Source organism: Hevea brasiliensis, chromosome 14 (genome assembly GCF_030052815.1).
Source record: "Hevea brasiliensis isolate MT/VB/25A 57/8 chromosome 14, ASM3005281v1, whole genome shotgun sequence".
Lineage (NCBI taxonomy): Eukaryota > Viridiplantae > Streptophyta > Magnoliopsida > Malpighiales > Euphorbiaceae > Hevea > Hevea brasiliensis.
The window spans coordinates 84639712-84662938 of NC_079506.1; the positions used below are offsets into that span (position 1 = coordinate 84639712).

General features: G+C 35.0%; 2 protein-coding genes across 12 annotated transcripts; both read left to right on the forward strand.

The window, feature by feature from the left end:
• Window positions 1-10893: 10893 nt before the first annotated feature.
• LOC110643225 (protein phosphatase 2C 37) lies at window positions 10894-13179 on the forward strand. The gene is made up of 4 exons (XM_021795517.2): window positions 10894-11601; window positions 11700-12020; window positions 12277-12382; window positions 12473-13179. The coding sequence occupies exons 1-4, from the start codon at window positions 11086-11088 to the stop codon at window positions 12805-12807; spliced, it is 1278 nt and encodes a 425-aa protein (XP_021651209.2). The 5' UTR covers window positions 10894-11085; the 3' UTR covers window positions 12808-13179.
• A 3256-nt stretch (window positions 13180-16435) lies between these two features.
• LOC110643221 (protein HESO1) lies at window positions 16436-22625 on the forward strand. 11 transcript variants are annotated; one of them, XM_021795505.2, is made up of 10 exons: window positions 16436-16670; window positions 18089-18164; window positions 18276-18437; window positions 19156-19320; window positions 19806-19984; window positions 20060-20155; window positions 20589-20658; window positions 21101-21231; window positions 21513-21623; window positions 21710-22625. In XM_021795505.2, the coding sequence occupies exons 3-10, from the start codon at window positions 18299-18301 to the stop codon at window positions 22295-22297; spliced, it is 1479 nt and encodes a 492-aa protein (XP_021651197.2). In that variant the 5' UTR covers window positions 16436-16670; window positions 18089-18164; window positions 18276-18298; the 3' UTR covers window positions 22298-22625. The 11 variants fall into 11 exon arrangements, with proteins under 11 accessions (XP_021651197.2, XP_057989596.1, XP_021651204.2 ...); XM_058133613.1 differs by having other exon boundaries at window positions 18289-18437; XM_021795512.2 differs by having other exon boundaries at window positions 18117-18164.
• Window positions 22626-23227: the final 602 nt, after the last annotated feature.

Consider the following 23227-nt stretch of genomic DNA (forward strand, 5'->3'; position numbering starts at 1 on the left):
TTTTAGGCTCTTGTGGTCTGTATAGATGTAGCATTTTTCACCATATAAATAATGCCTCCATGTCTTCAGTGCGAAGATAATTGCTGCTAACTCCAGGTTATGAGTAGGGTAGTTCTGTTCATGTGGCCTTAACTGCCTGGAAGCATAGACGACCACTTTCCCCTCTTGCATCAATACACACCCTAGCCCATTATGTGAGGCATCACTGTAGATCACAAAGTTTTTTCCCGACATTGGCTGTGTTAACACTGGTGCTTCTGTCAACATAGCCTTCAGCCTTTCAAAACTGGCTTGGCACTTGTCGTTCCAGCCAAATTTCATATTCTTGTGCAATAACTTGGTCATTGGAGCAGCTATAAGAGAGAACCCCTTCACAAATCTTCTGTAATACCCAGCTAGCCCCAAGAAACTTCTGACCTCAGTTGTATTTCTGGGAGACTTCCATTCCATCACTGCTACTATTTTTTTGGGATCCACTCTAATCCCCTCAGCTGATATTATGTGTCCAAGGAAAGAGATTTCACTCATCCAGAAGTCACACTTGGACAGCTTAGCATACAGCTTCTTTTCTCGCAGTGTTTGCAGAATAATCCTCAAATGTTCATCATGTTCTTTCCTGGTCTTGGAATATACCAGAATATTATCAATGAAGACCACTACAAACCAATCTAAGTATGGATGAAAGATATGGTTCATAAAGTCTATAAATGCTGCTGGTGCATTTGTCAAACCAAACGGCATCACTAAAAATTTATAGTATCCATACCGAGTTCTGAATGTAGTTTTTAACACATCTGCATCCTTTACCCTTAACTGATGATACCCTGATCTGATATCAATTTTTGAAAATACACCGGCTCCCTTCAACTGATCAAACAGATCATCGATTGTGGGCAATGGATATTTGTTCTTCACAGTTACTTTGTTCAACTGCCGGTAATCAATACACAATCTCAAGGTTCCATCCTTCTTTTTCACAAACAGCACTGGAGCTCCCCATAGTGACACACTGGGGCGTATGAACCCCTTATCAAGCAACTCTTACAACTGAGTTTTCAACTCCCTCAATTCAGTGGGTGCCATCCTATAAGGAGCAATGGAAATGGGTGCTGTACCCGGTATTACCGCAATAGCAAACTCAATTTTCCTTTCTGGTGGTAAACCAGGCAACTCTTCAGGAAATACATATGGGAAGTCTCTTACTATGGGTATATTACACAGGTTTAGCTTAGCTTGCCTAGTATCAACCACGTGTGCTAGGTAAGCTTCACAGCCTTTTCTCATCAATCTTCTTGCAACTGTGGCTGAGATAACATTGGACAGGAAATCTGTCCTTTCACCCACAACAGTGATCTCATTACCCTCAGAAGTTTTCAGAGAAATCCTCTTCAATTTGCAATCAACTGTTGCCTGATGACATGACAACCAGTCCATACCCAAAATCACGTCAAACTCGTGGAAGGGCAACTCAATTAGGTCTGCCGAGAATTCATACCCCTAAATCCTCAACGGGTAACCTTTATACACCTTATTCACTACCACACTATGGCCTAGTGGCTTTGTGACCAGAATATCTTGATCACACTCCTCTACTGGAACTCCCCTCTCTACGGGTAGTTTGATGCAAATGTAGGAATGAGTGGATCCTGGATCCACTAATGCATGCACAGAAGTGTTGTAGAGGGAAAACATACCCCTGATGACATCCGGGGCATCTTGCTCCTCCTGAACTCTGATGGCATAGGCCCTGGCTAGTATTCTAGTGTCTGGCCTCTCAGCTGACTCAAATGCAGGCCTCAGTGATGGACCAGCTGCCTCAGGTTTAGCGGGCTTCCTACCCCTTTGTGGTGTAGGAGTAGGTCTGTCAGTTTGCGTTGGAGCAACAGTAATAGTCCTCTTCGGACAATTCTTGATCAGGTGTTCTGTCGATCCACACTGGTAAGCATGCACCGGTTACTCACCAACATTCCCCCTTATGCCACTTTTGACAGTACTAACAAGCAGAAGATGCAGGGGCTGGTCCCCTAAATACCGTCCTTGGAGAGCTGCCCCTTGATAGTGTGGACTGGCCTCTCCTAGGTGTGAACAGTGGTCTGGGCCCCTGAGACTGACCCTGACCCTGTGGTGGTCCTGAACTCTGAGCAGGAGGACCCTTACTCTTCTTACTGGGAGTAGAAAATGTACTGGACTGACCCGGACCCCTCTTCTGCTGTCTTTCCCTTCTATTTTGTTCATTGATTCTAACCCTTTCCACTTTTGATGCTGCATCTACTAGTTTAGAAAAATCCGTGATCTCCAGTGCTGTGATCATGACTTTGATGTTGTCATTGAGCCCTTCTTCAAACCGTCTGCACCTCTCTGCCTCTGTAGGGACTATCTCCCTCCCATACCGGCTCAGTCTGACAAACTCACGCTCATACTCAGCCACTGATAACTGTCTCTGTCTCAAACTGATAAATTCCCTTCTTCGCTCTTCTAAATACACTTTGCTAATATATTTCTTCCTGATCTCGATGAGGAAGAATTCTCAGGTGATCCGTTTAGGTTGCACCTCACTGGTTACTGTGTCCCACCACTGATATGCATCATCCTGAAGTAGGGACACAGCACCCACTAGGTTCTGCTCGGGGGTGCAATTTAGCTGTTTCAGCACTCTGATGGTTCTATCCAACCAATTTTCTATGGCCATGGGATCATCCTCCCTCTTTCCAAAGAAATCCACAGCCCCATGCTTTCTCAATTTCTCCAGATGAGATTTCTGTGGTGCTGGTGGAGGTTGTGGCTGTGGTTGTGGTGGTGGAATTGCCCCCATCATTTGCCGATAAAACTCGGTCATTTGTTGAAATAGTGCAAACTGAAGTTGGGCAGGTGCCTCAGCTGCTGGTGGAGCAGATTCTACCCTGCCCCCAGATTCAGCCCTTGGTGGAGCACGACTCTCCACCTCTTCCTCAACTGCTCTTTGCGAAACAGGATCCATATCCTATTCAAAATAAGAAAACAAACAGATCTGCATCAGTGTCACCTCAACACTTACAAATGCAATGCAATGGTATGCACTCTATCTAGGCCCAGAAACGCCTAAACCGATGCTCTGATACCACTAAATGTGACACCCCTTACCCGTCTATAGTGTAGTCGAGTAAGTTATGTCACTCAGTGTGCTGGAGCACCAATTTATGTTTCTATTACAATTTATCCCTTTATAATTCATTTATTTTTCAATTTAGATAAATCTGAATTTATCCACAATTTTATAGAAAATCCGGCAGAGTGCCGGCTCTAAATTGGAAAAACAGTTCTTCTGAACCTGTTTAAAAACACTTCCAAAATAATTTCTAAATCCAAACTCCATTATACACATTCAAGTCAATCTCAAAATCACAATACTATTTTCAAAACTTTTCTGTTCACTTCATCACTTGAAACATATTTACAAATAATTCTCAACATTTCATTTATCAACATACATTATGCAGAAAATCTCAATAATATGAAATTTCATATATTTACATTAATACATAATTACAGGAGTTTATAGTTATAATCCAAACTAATACAAAATACAAAAATACAAAAGGGCCACCTATAGTCCTAATGTCCTACCATATGCAGTGCAGATGTGAGGTGACTCCGGACCCCGAATGTAGCTTTGAAGGCTCACCCCGTCTGATGTCTGCTGGGCTCCCCAGCTAGGTCTCCAGTACCTGCGCGTGGCAAAAGCGACGCGCTAAGCAATTCTGCTTAATGGTGACAATATAAAATAAAATAAAATAAAATAATTATGCAGAATATATGATTTCATTTTATTGTAGACTTAATTTCTGGTATTATTTGTTGTATTATTCACTTAAAATTTGATAAGGTTTATTATCATTGCCCGAGTAACCCATATTAGTTGACTGGACTGGATAAATGGGTGAACCGGCACTGTATACTAAGTACCTCGGACTATCACACCATCGGTCACATTGTGTCTCCCGGTGTGCAACAGAACAGCTAATAAGCTGTAATAATTATCAGGGTCAAAACCCAAGCATATCAACTCAAATAACATAGCCAAAGGCTATTATTTCACAGAATGGCATGGGAAAGCCATGAAACGCAGAATGGTATGAAGCCATATGCAGTACTGCTAACAGAACCCTATTGGCATGCCAAGCTATCCAAACCAATCTTGTTAGGTATACTAGGGCATTTTACACTTTTAAGTTTTACAATTTTTGAATTTCAAGTTTTGATGTTACTATTCACTTCATTAGTCAACCAAAATATTGACTTTTTCATAGACAATAGGTATATTGGTTTTTATACTCCCAACATACCATATTTTGCATTCAAAATTTGTTGGTATTGGTTGCCAATACCATTTCTAAGTTTAAAGTTAATTGAGCAGAATTTTCAGTTTTCATACCTTATCTTTACTGTTCTATTTGTCATTTTTGCAGTGGGAATTTGGCAAAATGATCAACATGAAAGTTGTTTCTTATTTTGTCTAGTTTAATTTCCTTTTTTGAATCACTCCATTTGGAGTTTTGTAGCTCAAGTTATGGTCCAAAAACCACAACTGGCCGGATTGAAATTTTTCTGGACTGACCATATCTACAGTGCAGTGAACAGTGACTACAACTCACTTGTTGGATAGGTTCTGGTCATAATTTGGATTAGGTTTCTTCATGAAAGTTGTTGGTCTATATCTCAACTTGTTGCTGGTGAAATTTCAGGTCAATTGGACCATTCTACACTGAGTTATGGCCAAATGAACAATCACTGTTCTTTTGGTCATTCTGTAGAAACCGACTGTAGTTCACCCGGATTAGGGCAAGCTTTTGGTCTACTTGTTTTGGTTTTATGGGTATGATTTCTTCACCAAAGTTGTGCCATTATGTGTCTAGTTTCATGTCCAATTGGCCTTGCACCAATTGAACCTCTACAATTCAAGTTATGGCTGCCCAAACCTGATGGACTCATGTCTAATTCTGTAGGTCATCTTGGGCAGCCACACCAACTGCAATTCCTACTAATCAAACCACCTCATTTCTTGTTTACACATAACCAAATGGTCACTAATTGACTATTAAAACTCACTTTCATAATTATATGATTCAAGTCTCCATTTTATACCCAAACCCTAACCCTAACATCTCAAATCATCCATTTAACATGCATTTCATCAATCCACTTAGTGGGTACATATTGTGGGCTGCCATGATGGTCTTTTAACTTCATTAACTCACTACAAACAAACTCTAACCATGGATGCCATGAATCTAGGGTTTCCATCTAAATGGTATTCAACAATTTTTCTTTGCAATTTACCCATATTCAAAGTTCTTAACATGAATTTAAAGAAAAATTCATTGTTAGGTTACTAACCTCAAAGGAGTGAGATTTTCCCACTTGCTAAAGCTCTTGTTTTCCTCTTCTTTTTGCTCCCAAAAGAATCTCCAAGATGCAAGAACACTTTTTTGTGTTGGGAGTTTAGGGTTTAGTGGGGTGAGAACTAGTGAAATCAAGCTTTGAAAAAGCTTCAAAATGTGGCTATGGTGGGTATGTCACGTAAGGAAGGAGAAAGGGAGAAGAAGTCTGATTTTTTTTTTGTTCCTTTTCTAGCCCATTTGTCTCTTTTAAGTAAACTTATGCCATGTGTGAACATTGGGTTGGTTGGGTGAGTTTTTAATGACATCATGATGATGTCATAAATCCATTTTTTTTCATTTTCTTGTCCAATTAATTTTAATTAAAATTTTAACAACATTTAATCATATTTTATGTTATATAAATTATTTATTTAACTGGACAAGTTGGCTCAAAAATCATCTCTAAAGACGAAATGACCAAAATGCCCTCCATTTGGCTTAACGGGTCAAAATTGTCTGTACCGATTGAAAAATTTTTCTAAGTATTTTCTTGGCATTCTAATGCCATAAGAACCTCAATGACCCTTCTCTAGAGTCCCAAGAATTATTTTACAATTTTTTCTAAATTTTTTTCTTATTAATATTTGAGTTAATTTTTGGTTCCTTACTTTAGTTTAAATATATATATATATATATTTTTTTTTTCCGAACGTTCTAGCTGTCCGGACCGACACTGGTCACCAGAACAGTAGACTGTACGGACTAGCTAAAATGAGAATGTTACATAGAAACAACCATAAAATTAATCAAATGCCTCCTCTGGGGATCACTCCATCCATCACTCGCAATACTAAAACCCTTTTTCTAACCATGTGCTTTTAAAAGCAACCTCTCTACATTTGCTTTTTCTTGTTGAAGTAATGTGGTTCTCAATTTGTTATAACCAGGCGACACATAACCACCCAAAGCATGATTAGCAACCAAAAAATAAAAACTCACATAATAAGGGTTTCTAGAAAAACCCCCAGTATAGAACATTCTAGCAATCTTTGCATCTAATTGAGCTCTAGTTTGTAAGTCAAAAGCTCTACCAAGAGAAGAATCATTAACTCTTCTTTTTTTTCAAAGATGATGAAATAGTTGGTTCAGTTATATTCAATGAAATAACAGAAGTTATACTAATAGGCAAAGGAACTCGCCTAGATTGTGAATTGGTAATTCTGTTTGCTGCCTCATCCTTCTGTTTCCTCATTTCAAAAACACTATCATTCATCACTTTTTTATACACACCAATCCTTTTTTTTCAGTGATTTTCAATAAATGAGCCTTCACTCTAGTATAAGTCTCTTGCTTTTCTTATCCACAAAAATTACATTTTCATTTACAATTACCCCCTCTTTCTCCAGTTTTCTCAAGTTTAGTTATATATCTCCACAAATGATTAAATTCTTCCTCCCTAGTTTTTGAAGAATTGGCACTAGTGCTATTTGCTAGGGTAGAATTAGAGTTCGAAGAATCCATTCAAATATGGTCCTATCAAAATGACAAAAAGAAAATGCAATTTCATACAATTACAAATTATTTAAACAAATTATATACTAAGGATTAAAGCACAATACAAATTATATATTAAAAGATTAAAGAATTAAATGATAGAATTAAATAAATTGACTATAAAAATTATTATGAAAATTTTTAATATATAATATAACGATACATTAAAATAAATTATATTAAACACATTATATATAAATTATTACAAAAATATAAAATATATTAAATATAAAATACAAATTTTGAATGTTGGAATTTTTTTATTTATCATTAATTATAATTTAAACTTGAAATTTTATAATTTTAAAAACAACTTTAAAAATATATTTACATTTGTACTTAATTTCCTTCAAAACTTTGATTGTAAAAATAAGGCAAATCTTGAAAATTTTTAGTGAATTTGAGAGATTTTTTTTTTATATCTTCCTTTAAAAAAAAAATATTTATGATAACTCTTCAAATTTTGTTTAAGAAAAATCTAATTATGGAATATACATTTAGAGAAAAAAAATTAATATTCAATGTGATAAATTTATGATTAATTAATGGAATAAAATTGTAGTTAATTAATGAAAGTTGCTTAATAAAATTGTTTCACAAAGAAATTAAAAAAGGAAAATAATAAATTAAATAATAATAAATTAATCAAACAATCCCTAATAAACCTAAATACCTAAATATGATGGGGAATGAGAAAAGAGTGCACGATCGGGAATAAGAAAGGGGAACCAGAAAAGCTAATTGATAGAGCAGGCAGAGCGCAGATAGAAAGAAAAGAAGAAAAAGGGAGATGTCATCTTTACCTGTGATGCTATCGTTCCTCCCCTTCTGCTTCTTTTTCTTCTTCTTCTTCTGTTAATGAGGATGGATAGGGCAAATCAGAGAATGAATAGGGTAGATTAGAGATAAAAGAAGAGAAAGGAAGATGCGATTCTTATCTGCGATGCTGCCGTTGAAGGTATGATCCTCCCCTTCTTTTTCTTTTTTTTTTTTAATTCTTCTTTTTCTGTTGATCTTGATTGTGGATGTGAAGTGGTGCGATTTGTTTGCGATTTTAACTTACCCTTTTTCTTTTCTTTTTTTTTTAAATTCTCTTTAAAGAAACGCATTTCCATTGCCGGAAACGCATTTCGGATTTTCAATATTTTCGAAAATGGCCCGGAAACGTTTCCTAACTGTGTCAGGTTGTTTCCTCATTGGAAACGTTTCTGACACTGGGAAATGTGACCCAGTGTCATTTTCGTGCTTCATAGGACACCACTAGAAAATTTTCATTTATAGCTCCAACTACAATCTTGGTGGTTAATTTTATTGAAATTAACTAAAATTAGTGTTTAATTACAGTAAATCATAAAAATATTTTATTTCACTAATTTTTAGTATTAATATTTTAGTTTATATCGAAATAAAAAAGAAAGTTAGTATGATATTTTTGTAATAATAAAAAGACAGACAAATATTTATTCAGGGTATAATTGAAAAAATTCATCAACTAAAAAATTGGCCTTAATGATTAAAGTAAATAAAAATATATATAATTATAACATGTGAATTAACACTGTCTGACATAAAAAAAAATAAAAAGTATGTCGTGTGAGAGTGGTGTGTGTGAGTGTTTCGACTAGCTCTGTGATCGCATTTCACATCGCTTGTGAACGTGTTTGTGCGTTGGGTTTATATGGAAACAAGAATCTTATCAAAATTACTATGATCTTGATAGTAGTCTATTCTTATTATTGAACCCAGTGTGTGTTTCTTATCTCTTTGACAAAAAAACACTACTATATAAAAAGAATGTCTTGCAATTATGAAAGAGTAAATATTATTCACGATTACTCAAATTTATGCGTATTTTCATAAAAATTATTAACTTAAATTTCTTTTATAAAATTTATTAATTTTTATAATAATTTCATAAAAGTTATTATAATTAAAAAGTAAAAATTTATAAATTGACTAGCTAACTTGTAAACAATTTTATAAATAAAATTATCTTATATTATTAACTTTTTAAAAAAATATATAAAATGCATCCAACTGCCCAATTATCATTAAAGCCTTTTTTCTTTATCTATTTATTATTTATCACTAGTTAAATAATTTTATTTATAAAATAATTAATAAATTAATTATTTTTAATTAATTTTTATAAAATTAAATTAAAATTTTATAAATTTTATAAAAAATCAAAATTTAATAAATTTTATAAAAAAATTTAAAAAATTAAATAATCATATATAATAATTACTATTTTTATAACAAGCCTATCAATTCTTTTCATAAGTTCAATATGGTAACAGCCTAGAAAATGAAAAATATCATGAAATTTCTAGCACAAAAGTTGATCACGATAATTATAGTACCCGTAAAATAACATTTAAAATTAATAAAATCAATTTAACTTCAATTTAATAATTTTAATTATAATTTCATCGACTATGATTTGATAAAATTAAAAAAAATTAACTTCATTAATTTTTATATCTTACAATTCGGTCAAGCCAAATCAAAATCACCATGTTATATTAATACTCAGTATTGATAATTTTTATTTCATGTGGGACGGCCGAATTTTTTTATTTTTTTTAAATATTGAATGGACGGCAAGCAGGAGTGCGCGAAACATGTATAAGCGCAAGGAACGAAAGTAGTAGTATACGTGTCAAAGGGTGAGTGGGAGCTGGAGTTGCAGCTTCAGCTCCACGTCAGTTAATGGCCACGTTTCACCAGAAACATTTGGCTAACCTCAGATATTCTGCTAAGCGTCAATCAACTTGGACATGCCGTCCCTATACGTGTCCTAACCGTACACACATCCATCCTGCAACTGGAACCAACCACCAGAAACAAAGCCTACAAACAAACGCCTGATTTCCACTGCTCCTCGCGCGTTGTCTCACTCTCCCAACTATAAATGGGGGGAAAAGGCGGTAAATATACTGCAAAATGGTATCCTATGCTTATATTCATTTTTTTTAATGATAAATATATTACTAAATATTAATTAAGTCTCACTCAAATTTTTAAGATAAAAATTTAATTTATCTTATTAAAATTTAAAGATAAAAATACACCTTATACTTTATTAAAATCAATCAGAAAGTAGTAATATATATATATACCCTAAATACTCATATTTCTTTATTTGCACAAATCATCTTCTGTCTATCTGTTATTCATTCTGTATAATTTTTTAATTTTAATAAAATAATAATAAAGGATATAAAGGCATATATTATTTTACTTTAAATTTTATAATAAGTTAATTACTAAATTATTTCTATTATATTTTAATGTACCATATGATAATTTTGAAATATTATTAGTTAATTAAATAAATTATTTTTTATTTTTAAAATTTATTTATATATATATATATATATACACACATTACAAATAATTTAATTATAATTATTGTCTGAATTGATTTTATATTTTGAGTGGAAAGTTTTTTATATGTATAGTTAAGCAGATAAATTACTTTCAGTTAGATTCATAAAAATAAAATGTTGTCACTCACTCTAGCGCGTGAGTAGAGCGGAATCTCCTATTTGACGATGTTCTGACGTGGCGATATCCTTGGCTATAGTGTCTGGAAAAAAAAAAATCTTCCTCATAAAAAAAAATAAAATAAAAATCAAAACATTAATTATTTTGGCTAAGACCAAAATTCATTAGGAAGAAGAAGAGAGAGAAGCCGTCTCAACTCAGGACCACATGCGTGTCAGGAAGGAAGTTTGTTTCAACAGATCGTGTAGGAAGTCCATTGGGCCACGTATACGAGGTTTAACAGAAATACACGTGGTCAAATCACAGAAGGACAGGGAAATATGGACGGCGTGGATACTCTTTAGTAATCAGTATTTCGACGTCATACCAACTGTACATGTCGGATCTGTGCCCGTGATAGTGACGGGCAGACCTGCCCGTAATTTTAGTGTGGCCCCCAGGTGACAAACCTTTTTTTTAGGCACCCGCTTCTCTCCAAAGCCATTTTAATGGGTCCTTCCTTCCTCTCTAAAGGTCTCTAGTATCTCAATTCATTTCTCTGTCTTCTCTTTGTTTCTTGAGAACCTGTTCTTGGTAAGTTCATCTGATAAAGGGATATTTAAAGAGTTTGGTCTTCTGGTTTTTGGTGATTGATTTTGAATTGGAGAAGGGAAAGAGAACGTTAATGGCTGGAATTTGCTGTGGAGTTGTTGGTGAGAGTGAGACAGCTGCTCAAGTAGTTGAACCAAGCTCACGAGCTTCAAGGCGGAGAAGATTGGAACTCCGCCCATTCAAGGTCATTGCCGATACTGCTGTGCAACCGACGTTGGAAAACGACCGGAAACGGCAGAAACTGGATCTTTGCCCTCTTCCACTCGCCTCTCCTGCACCTAACTCCCCACGTGACTGCGAGAACGCAGTAGAGAGTTGCAAACTCAGCGATGATAAGTGTAAAGAAAATGAACAAAATGAAAATTCTGAGAAGAACGAGTACTTGGGTACAAATCTATCAGTGAACGCTAACTCGGTTTCAGAGTCTGCGAAATCGGGTCATGATGTGGCTGAAGAGTCACCGAAATTTGGCTCTACATCCGTTTGTGGTAGAAGAAGAGACATGGAAGATGCAGTTTCGATACGAACGTCTTTTACTGGCCAGAACACTTCTTTCTTCGGTGTATTTGATGGTCACGGTTGCTCTCATGTAAATAACGCTAGCTCTTCCAGTTTTGGTTTAGATATATTTTTTTTTTTTTTTGTCTACTTAGATTTGGCGTTAATCTCAGTTTTTTTGGTTTTTAGGTGGCGATGAAGTGCAAAGACCGGTTGCACGAGATAGTGAAAGAAGAAATTGAAAGATTCGAAGAATTGAATTGCGTTGAGTGGAAAGAAACGATGGAGAGAAGTTATGCGAAGATGGACAAGGAGGTGGAGTGGTGCAACAACGTAGATAAGAGCATCAACTGCCGTTGTGAGCTGCAGATTCCACAGTGCGATGCCGTGGGATCAACGGCTGTAGTTGCAGTTGTGACTCCGGACAAGATCGTCGTCTCCAACTGCGGCGACTCTCGTGCCGTGCTCTGCCGCAACGGTGTAGCCATCCCACTTTCCTCGGATCATAAGGTGAGTTTTAACAAATTTCCAAACTACTATGGAGTTTTTTTTTCCCCTTAATTTCCGGCCACGCGCCGCTGTTAAAGCAGATTTAGGTATATGTTCGTGTAGCGCGTGACTTTCACGGGCGCATCACTTTTGGCAAAAGTGGTGGTTCCACTGAAAGATTAGACGTAAAACATGTGGGTCAGGTCCAAATGTTGGAGCGTGTCAGGCACATTCCTAGGTTAATTTTTGACGCATTAGTTTCTTTGCAAATCTACAGCCTGATCGGCCGGATGAATTGGTCCGAATCCAAGCCGCCGGCGGCCGCGTAATCTACTGGGACGGTGCACGAGTCCTTGGAGTTTTGGCCATGTCTAGAGCAATTGGTAAGGACGAACAATACTTATTGACCACTATATTTAAACTCCATAAAATAGCGCGAAGAGTACTGATCTTAGCTTGGTTTAATTATTTAGGTGATAACTATTTGAAACAATATGTGATATCGGAACCGGAGGTGACGGTGACGGAACGGACGGCAGGGGATGAGTGTTTGATACTGGCAAGCGATGGCCTTTGGGACGTGGTATCAAACGACACTGCATGTGGAGTCGCACGAATGTGTTTACGTTCACAGAGGCCACCATCACCACCAGGGTCACCAGGCAGCGACGCTGTCATGGGCAGTGAAAGCTCCGACAAGGCATGCTCGGATGCTTCAATACTGCTAACGAAGCTGGCTTTGGCCAGGCACAGTACGGACAATGTGAGCGTTGTGGTGGTCGATTTAAGAAGGAATCAAGAAGAATAAGAATCGTTAGTGCATGATAATAGTAACTAGAAGATAAAAGAAAGAAATTATACTAATGAGAGTCGTAATTAAGGCTGAAAAAAGTCTCGATTTCGATTTTCAGTAAGAGCATGAGTGGAGTAGTTTTATTTAGCTTGAAATTGTATTGTATTCTTGTAGGACATGTCCTCGTGAATGAGGGGGAGAAACGATTAAAAGAAAATCGAGAATTTCTACTTGGAATTTGATTTTCTGAGGGTGGTGCAGAAATTTGCGGGATATTATGGTTGTAGAATTTTGGTGGGGAATATGGTTCTGAAAATATATATAAATTCGGAGGGACTTTTTATTCCTCGTTTAATCCAAAAATCGAGTGTATGTTCAATTTTTTAATTTTTGTTATTTGTTGATTATGTAATTGTGTAATTTTATTGTGATTATGTGAGCAATTTTTAATTTTACTAATTTTTAAAATTGTATATAATTATTCTGAATTTTAAAAAATTCTTTATATAAAATATTGAAATATAATTAATTCCCCATATTTTATTGTTTAAATGCGGAAAGCATCTTGACCGGATTAGTTGGAAGTGTGAAATGCTTCTGTTGTAGAATATTTTAGCTGATGAGGTGTCGTCGTTTTGACTAGTCTAAACACATGAACATGTTGATTTTCTTTACACTGGAAAAACCCTGCTTCCGCCACGCAGCCCTGCCGGGAGGAGGAGGAGGAGGAGGAGGAGGAGGAGGAGATGCAAGGCCCATTTCCAGGATACAGGTTTAGACTAATTACGATGAATATAATGATAATAATAATATTAAAATATATAAAAGGGAATAAGGAGGTGGCTAAAAAGTGTCAACTTGTGGAGACGATAATGGGAAATGAAGTGGAATGGATGAAGATGTTAAATGGGGGGTGAGTGAGCTTTCAGAAACTTAGATCACTATTATTTTGTATTAAGAGTTTCAGTTCCTCCATTATTTTGATTCCAATTCATGACAGGATGTGGGGGTTTCACCATCAATAAACAATCAGGAATGGACACGTAGCCATTTATATCAGATTGGGCATCATCATCTCTGTGCTGTACTGGATTTGGTTAGATTTGATGTTGATTGCATTTCCCTTGCGGTGGTCCTCTAAAAAGGATAATTTTCAAAATAGAATCTTTAGTTGATTTTTTTTTTTTTACTTTATTTCTTGCGGTAATTAAATATAAAAAATTATGCCAAATGAGTAGGAATGTCAATGAGCTAGTAGGATGTGGGATGAAAGACATTTTCGTCAAGAAATCAAATAATTTTAAATTAATTTAATTTAAATCATATAATTAAAGATTTTGAGGTAAATCAAATAATTTTAATTTAATTTAAATAAAATTAATCTAATTTCGATTTTAATTTTGAATGGGTTCTTGCCCGAGTCAATAAGAAGAGGGGAAAAGCTGTGAGCCGAATTGTTAGCTAGAGTTGGTAAATATTAGGCACATGGGGTGGACATTGGTTTCAAGGTAGACCTAATGTGGTCGGCCATTTCCCCATTTTGGCTGATTTGCAGTGCAAACACTATTCACATTTGGAGGAGAAATGGCAATGTGGGATCCCAATCCCAATTTGCTTATGTGATATACCACAATGATCAGTTGAATAGTCTAATGGGATAAAATTCAATTTAGTCCTTCAAATGTTTAATGTTATTTTCTCTGATTTAATCCATTCTTAAAGAATTTCTCACTGAATTTGTGATGGATCTCAACATGATGTATATGGGATAATCTATTGCCGATTCATATTATACTCTTAATAAAGGTAATCACTCTCGGTGATATTTTTTAAGTTTAATTAACACAAAATTTCCCTATAAGAACATATTGCTTGTGAAATCATATATATATTTTTTTTAAAAGTGAGAATTATTTATATATAAAAAAAATGGCCATATTCCATACCTTGGTCATCATCTCCTCTTTATGCTCCTGCCAACTTGATCTGGGGAATACCCTGCCTCAGCTTGTGGGTTTAATAACCATAAAGCATGGGTTATGGGGAATAATCCTTATGATTAATTAATCTTATTAAAAATACCAAGAAAATGTGTACATATAGTTGATGACATCTGTGAGTGCTTAGACCATTAAAAATTACAAAAATTCCAATAAAACCCATAAAGCTATACCCTTTATGAGAGGTCAACTTTCAATATTTGGGTACCCATAAAGAACTAATTTTAAAATTGCTGGTAATGCAACATTTTAGTGGAGAGAGTGGTGAGATGGAGCCTTGGTTCACCTACTACTTGCATCAAATGAGAAGAAGAAGCTAGGCAGGCTTGGAAGGCATGCCAATGGAGTTTACTTGAAAAAGAAATTTCTTATTTTAGTTTTGCACATCATCTTCAATAAGCTTAAAATTAGGCACTAGCTTTCTTCTCCTCCCTCAACCTCAGTCATTCCCATCCCACAATACTATGGAGAAGAAAATGAGAAATTAAATAGATGTGTAGTGTGTTTGATAATTAATATTATGATGATGCAATTGAAGCAAGAAATATTGTAAAAAATTTTCAAATCCAATGGGGAAGAGCATTGTATTGGAAGGTAACCAGAAAAGAAAATGTGATCATTGATCACTACCACAACCATGAGGCCCAACCATGAAAACTGGCTATGGCACTTTCAGAAGCCAATCCAAATGCTATGCACCAGGAATTCTTGTAGTTCTCAGCCCATAAAATCAATAATCCACGTCAAGCACCAACCACTACCCACACTGTTGGGATTACCCGTCGAGAAAAATAGAATAATTAAAGGGGGAGTATAAATTGATAAAATGTTGGAATGATTTTTAAGGTAGAATTCAATTTAATTTTATTGGAAGAATTTAATTCAAATGAAATTATAAGAAATATGTCTTTAGAATATATATTTTTTTAAGTAATAGAATTCATTTGAATTCTATTATTTGAAACAAGTGAATTGAATGTTTTTATTTTCATATTTTATTTTTATTTAAAAATACATAATTAAAGTAGAGATATTCTACGTGTTTAATAAAAAATTTTATTAAATGAATTAAATTTTTATAAAATCAAGTAATTTTTATACAAATTTATTTCTTTTAAAATTAATTTTTTTAATTGAAAATTTGAATTCTAACAATTTAAATTTTTCATGAGAGTTGATTAAATGTAATTTCTTTATTTTTACACTTTCCAAACACTACGTAAATTATTAGGTAAATTAAAACCACACGTTAATAAGCTCTACAATTGTAACTATATGGAATAATTTATAAATTTATTATATATTTTTTAATTAATGTTATATAATTTTCAATTGAAATATTTAATTAAATAATAGCAAAAATGGTAAAATTATTTTTATATGAGACAAAATTTATATTAAATGAAAATTTGCATTTAATATAATTTTCACATTATATGAGAATTAAATTAAATTAAATATTTTATATCAAAATTTATATAAAATTAATTAAAATGTGTATAATAAGTATATAAATGTAAATGTAAAATTAAATTTAAGAATTATTAAATTTATTTTTATATAAAATGGAGTTTATAATAATTTCATCTTAATTAAATGAAAAAAGAAATTATTAAATTATTAAGTAAGGAATTTGCATTCATGGGGAAGCTAGTAAAGTTAACCACTTTCCTAGTCAGTGGTCACAAAAATCTCCACCTCCAGAAATCTACCTCTTTCTCCATCTCTAACCCATCAAGAAAAAGAAACCAATCATTCATCTCCAATTGGAGTTTTTGATCCAAATAATTTCCAAGAGTGACACTGTTGTTGACCTGCTTTCTCCCGCCTTCCATCAATATTTCGACTCAAAAGAAGGCATAACCTTGAAAAAGACAGGTGCAGTATCATACAAAACCTTGCCTGCTAAGTTATACCCATCCCTACCTACATAGTATTTGCCTATATATAGTATTGATAAGATTCTCAAGTTGAACTTGAAAATGGGCAATGTGAGAAGTGGGTGCCCTTCTTTTTTGTCTGATTTGATTATAGGCATGGTAAGGAGGGCTTTTGGTTACTGGTATTGGTTGGTTTTATATTCTTTGTAATCTTATGGAGACGTTTTGCTAATTATTTATGTTTTGTGATGTTTATGTTATCTAGTTGGCCGCATTTGAGTCCTTGCGACGGTGGGTTTAGTTCTCTTTTCATTGATTTTTTTTTTCTTTTGGTGAATTCTGCGGTTGATTTGTTGTTGACTGCAATCTGTGGATACCGGTGTTACCTAATTTTCTTGTTGTGATCAATTTATCTCAATTGTGCTGTTGGGTCTGTTCTTCTGTTTGTAGATGGATCATAACATGGCGGTAGGGTTTATGCTGTTTAGATTCTCGTTTTTATTTTTATTAATCGAGTTGTTGATGGGTAAAATTGATGGGCTTTAATTGTTGGATTGAAAGGATTTTCCCTTTATGAACAACTAAGAGGCATAGTTACTAAAGGCTCAAGGCACACTAAGGCTCCAAGTAGTCTTAGAGCCTAGGCGCTTAACGCGCAGGCGTGAGCCTCAGCGAGGAGAGGCGCAAAAGCAAAAAATTTAAAAAATCCATAAAAGTCAAATAAATGTGATGCTTTTCTTTTTTTTTCTTTGGCATATGTCTTGAATTGGGTTTATTGGTTTGAGTTTAAGTGGTAGTCCTTTTTGCCAATGAAAGTGCTTGCTAAAGATGGAAATAAAGAAGATATGCCTTTCTAGAATCTTGTGCCTGGAACAAAGGTGCACACTTAGGTGCATAAGGCGCTAGGGTTCGAGCCTGGTGAGCCTTGAGCCTAAGGCGTACCTGAGGCGCGCCTTTAATAACTATGCTAAGAGGTATATGTAAGAATTCCATTAAAAAGAAAAAGAAAGGAAAAAGGCATGTGTAAGAATTCTTGCAGTAGAATAACGAGAAGGCAGAGCATTAGCCTGTAGAGAAGTAGATGGATAAATCTAGCATCACGTTTGTGTTTTCTTGAATTCTCTCTATGATCTTAGGCATTAGACTTAAGGGAGGAGGCATTGTTAATTGGGTTAGTATTGACATCAAAGGTTCAGAGAAAATGCAGATAATGTTTCTAATCACCCAAAACCAAAAATAAGAAAATGCAGAAAATGTTTTCCAGTAAAATGAGAAACTCATGGAGCATTCATTATGTATAGATGTGCTTAAAATTCCATTTTATATGCACACTATCGTTTCGTGTATCTTTCTGTATTTCACATGCACTCTCTTTTGTGTTTGATTGTTTTATAACTGCTGTTTTGTCACCTATAGCTTTGTCAAATGAAACTTCCATTGCCAGTTCACTTCATTGCACCCAGATGTTGTACTTAGTAGGCCCTTACTAATGGTTCGTATTTATTTCCTGTTATGTTATGTTTGCTTTCTGCATAGTTCTTAAGCCCTAACTAATGCTAAGTGTTGCACCTGAGTTTTGGCTTTTGTTTAAATGTGTCGTCAGCATTATCAAACAGTGATTAAAGAATGAACGCGTGTGGCATACTGCAGCCTACTATTAAGGATGTACTTGAGGTTATTAAACCTTTACGAGAGGATTGGGAAGTGCGATCTAAAATTATTGAAGAGTTAAAAGATGTTGTTACCTCTGTGGAAAGTCTTAGAGGTATTTATGCTGCATTTTAATTGTTTTGTTTGCTCAATGTGGTGTTATTGGAATGTACTTTCGGAAGGAAATGTTTTTTTCAGCATTCCATAAAATTCCTTTAGAGGTATAATAATTGTACAAGAATTTTTTTTCCTTGTGAAAACTGAAAAATGGTTTCCAATGTCTTCTATTTATTTGTAAAATTTTTAAATTTAGCAACTGCTTACAATATTTTCTTTAATCTTAAGTTGCAAGGTTATATAAAGTCAGAATGTCTGTTTGTATCTGTCTCATGGTGGCGTTTTGATGAATCTGATAGCATGAATTTTTTTATAGTGTAAACCTTCAATTTTTTGAGGTTCTATTTTGATGAATGCAATGCACTTTCTCTGCTTCACAACTGAAATTGATTCTATGTAAATCAGCTAAGAAGCTTAGAACTGTTGTTTTGGAACATGAGCATTGAATAGTGAAAACATAAAGGTTGAAACTTGAGACAAGCATTACAGGTTTGAGTATTAAATAAGCTTTAGTGGAAAAACCTTCTATGCTATGCTGTTTTTCTTCTGCCTTTTTTTTGGAATGAAAAACATGCAACTCATGCAAACATCTGAAAATGATGCACCATATTTAGTTATTTCCCCCACTGACATACCCTGCTTTTTTTATTATTTTTTTTAATGTAAAAAGTTCTGTGATTCACAATAATGAAACATGACTTAATTGGTGCTAACAGGTGCAACTGTGGAGCCATTTGGATCATTTGTGTCCAATCTCTTCACTCGATGGGGAGACTTAGATATCGCTATTGTACTATCAAATGGTTCTTATATTTCATCGGCTGGAAAGAAGCGCAAACAGAATTTACTTGGAGAGTTACTAAGAGCTTTGAGGCAGAAAGGTGATTTAATTCAATGGCTGTCACTGCATAAGAGTTGTATCATTGCACTGCATTTAAGTCTTTTTCATTTTTGTGATTTTTTCGTTTACTAATTACTATAACTTTGCATAACATAATTGCTCATTTCTTCTGCACATTGAAGATGTTAGTGAGGAACTATGTTTGAAACCTTCTATTGATTTATCATTTAGTTATGAATCGATTGGTCAAGTTCAAAATGGAAATTGGAAACTGTGTTATTCATTAATATGTTGTTTTTACCTCATTATTGAATCTCCCTGCCGAAATGTCAACTTGTTCTGGTCATAGCTTCTCAGCAATAGGAATAGTGGTTATGTTATGCTGTGAATCCTTTTCTTATCATCTTATGCATCTCTTTCAGTATGGAGAGTAAGGCTATTAGGAGCAAATTGATGCTCTTTATTGCTTGATTGTTCTCTGATAAAGTGTTACTGTTTTTATTTCATAATCACTTTGATCTGCAGGTGGATGGCGTAGGTTACAATTTGTTCCAAATGCAAGAGTTCCCATCTTAAAATTTGAGAGTGGCCGCCAGAGCATCTCGTGTGATATTTCAATCGATAATCTGCAGGGTCGAATGAAGTCCAATTTTTTGTTCTGGATCAGCCAGATAGATGGACGTTTTCGCGATTTGGTCTTACTGGTACATTCTTAGAGACAGACATGAAATGTGCTGGGAGAATATTCGTGTGTTTCATGCAATGTCTTGTTTCTGTAGGTCAAGGAATGGGCCAAAGCTCACAATATCAATAATCCAAAGTCTGGGACATTAAACTCATACTCCCTCAGTTTACTTGTTATATTCCATTTTCAGGTGATTACATCTTTGCGTGCGGTAATTAGTTGAATCTATAGTTGTTATTGGATTGTGCTTTCCTTGCTGCTTTATCTGGTTGTTATGAACTTAGCATCTCTCTCTCTCTCTCTCTCTTGCATTTATATGAATTAAGATTTCAGTCATGTTTACCATTATTATTAAGTTGCCTTGGTCATATTTCTTATGCCTTTTAAATCATTCCTTTTATTTTGTGTATGGTTTTAGTTTTCTTTTGTTTCCCTCTTTTTTTCCCCCAACCAAATTCCCAGCAAGAAGAAATCATGTCATGTATGGATAACAGAATAAATTCTGTCTTTGGCCTTTCCGTTATATAATCTCTTTTAATCACTTCATGTGTGGTCACAATTGCAGTTAGAACTTCCTTTCTAGCTATCTATTATTTTTTTCCTAAAGACTCTTTTCCTTGCAGACATGTGTACCTGCTATTTTACCTCCTCTAAAAGAAATATATCCAAGAAATGCTGTTGATGATCTTGCAGGTACTTCTCATATTTAATCTTACTTGAGGAGAAATGATAGTTGACGACTCCAAGTTCCTTTAAATTGCTTAAAAGAACAACTCCCTTTCCACTTTCCTGCTCCTTCCCCTTCCTCTTAATTTGATTTCAATATAGAGAAAAAAATGATTTTCATTGCAATAAAATTTATAGTCCTTGATTGCATGTATCTTTTAATCATTTCATTAAATTTACTAGTTGTGTTTTAGAACACCCTTTCCCAACCCTTCAGGAAAAGGAAGTATTTTTTGGCTTGGAGTTCATCTCATCTCAAAGTTATTGAATAATGTTAATTTTGATTCACAGTTTCTTTGCAGACATAGATTGTATGATCTGCTTCATTTGTGTGTACTGATGTAGAGTTCCATTAAGCGTCAATACCAATCTGATTATCTGATATTCCTGCAATCCAAATTGTTGCAAGGTGTGAGGATTGTTGCAGAGGAGCGCATTAAAGAAATTTGCAATGCTAACATATCTAAATATATGTCAGAAAAATACAGGGCAGTTAATCGAAGTTCTCTTTCTGAGCTTTTCATTTCATTCCTTGCAAAGGTAATATAACTCTGGCCATTCTATATGCTAGTGATTGTAGCATTTGGATCAAATGTGAAAACATATCAGGACTTGTATATTCTATGAATGTTGATTATGTTTTTTTATCGGGCCAAAGTTTCTTAATGTGCTTTCAAATGGCAATAATGTATTAATGTGATAGTGAACTGCATATTTTATGGATATAATATGTTTTTTAGTGTTCTTGATTTAGGTCCTTGAAATTTAGAAGTGCTCCTGCCCATTTCCTCTTTATGTTTACTTTGTCATGTATTTTGCAGTTTTCTGACATTCGTTCAAAGGCTGCAGAGCTAGGAATTTGCCCATTTACTGGACAATGGCAAGAGATAAGCAGCAATATGAGATGGTTGCCCAAAACATATGCATTATTTGTAATTCTCTCTCCCTTCCCCCACCACCCAAAAAAAAAAAAATCATTCAAACTTCTGATTTTGTTTCTTCTGCTGATATCTGGTAGATTGAGGATCCTTTTGAGCAGCCTGAGAATACTGCAAGGGCTGTCAGTGCTGGAAACCTGGAAAAGATATCTGAAGCATTTCAGACATCATATGATAGGCTTGTTTTGGCCAGTCACAATAGTAGTTCTCTCCTTAGCATGTTAGTCAGGCCACAAATAATAAATTTCATTGCAGAAACACCTGCTGGGAGCTCAAGTCACACTGTTGTGGACTACCAAAGTACTCGTCCAATGATGAGCAGGGCTGTGTATTCTCAGTCACAAGTGCAGCATAAAATTCAGAACATGAGCCTGGAAGGAAATCCCAATTATTTAGCTAAGAAAAGACAGGAGAGTCGTCCCAAAGTTTTGAGCAAGCCAAAGGAAATTCGTCCCAACAATTCGAAGTTGCAAGTGCAACATCCAGTTCAGAACACAAGACTGGAAAGGCATCCCAACTATTTCACCAAGCCAAGACAGGGCACTTGTCCTGACAATTCTACCAAGCAAAGACAAGAAAGTCATCCGAGTTATTTAACCACGCGAAACCATGCACGTCCACATCATGGTCAGGGCCAATATATCTGGAGGCCAAAATCTGATGGTTAGTACTTTAGGGGCTTAATTTGTTCTCCTTTTGGGACATATATTATGACAGTTGATTGAAAAGAAAAGGAGTGACATACAGCTATTTGAGAATTTCTGGAATATTGTACCAAAGACTCCCTGTGTTTTCTAGCTGGAGGCCAGCAACTGTTAGAGAATGCATGACTGCTTCTAGAATTTTGTTAAGTTGATAAAAGGATCGTTGTGCTTTTTTTTTTCCCTCTTTAACTGGGAGGCCACAATTGAATCTAGTTGTCTGAACGTGTAATTTGTCACCATTAGGGGAGCATTTTTCGGTTTTAATAAAAAATCTGAATCAAATCGATGTAAACTATTTTTTTTTTTTAGTTCATGGGTTCAGTTCCGATTAATATTCTCTTGGTTCTTCAGTTCACAAATTACTTCACTGAATTTCCTAATCTCTCATACCGTAGTTAATCTACGTTCACAGATTCACTACATGTCTCTACCGCATCTCACCTTTGAATCGGTAGTCATCAAGCATTCTTGCTCCTTGCCATCGCACGGTGTAAGAATCCGTCGGCTGTCCTCCATCAACGGTTCATGTGAGTACGTTGTCTAGCTATCCTCTATCGACGTATTGTGTAAGACCTTTGTTGTCCTGGCCAACTCGTGGTCTGCTGTCAAACTTCTCAGCAATTTGCACCTCCATGCCTCGTTGACGCTATCAGTCGCCTCGTCGGTCATCACTATCTTCTGGCCAGAGGTCGATCACATCACTGAGTTTTGTTTGATTGTTAAAACTGTGGAGTTATATGCTGTTTGATTATTAAAATTGTTAGATTTTTGCATTTTTAGAATTGCTGGTTCTATTGTTTGGTTGTTGAAAATCCATGCATTTTATTTTACGTGCTGTTTGTTTGATAGCTGAAATTAGAGGAATTAATGGATCAAATGAGGAAGAAAAACAGT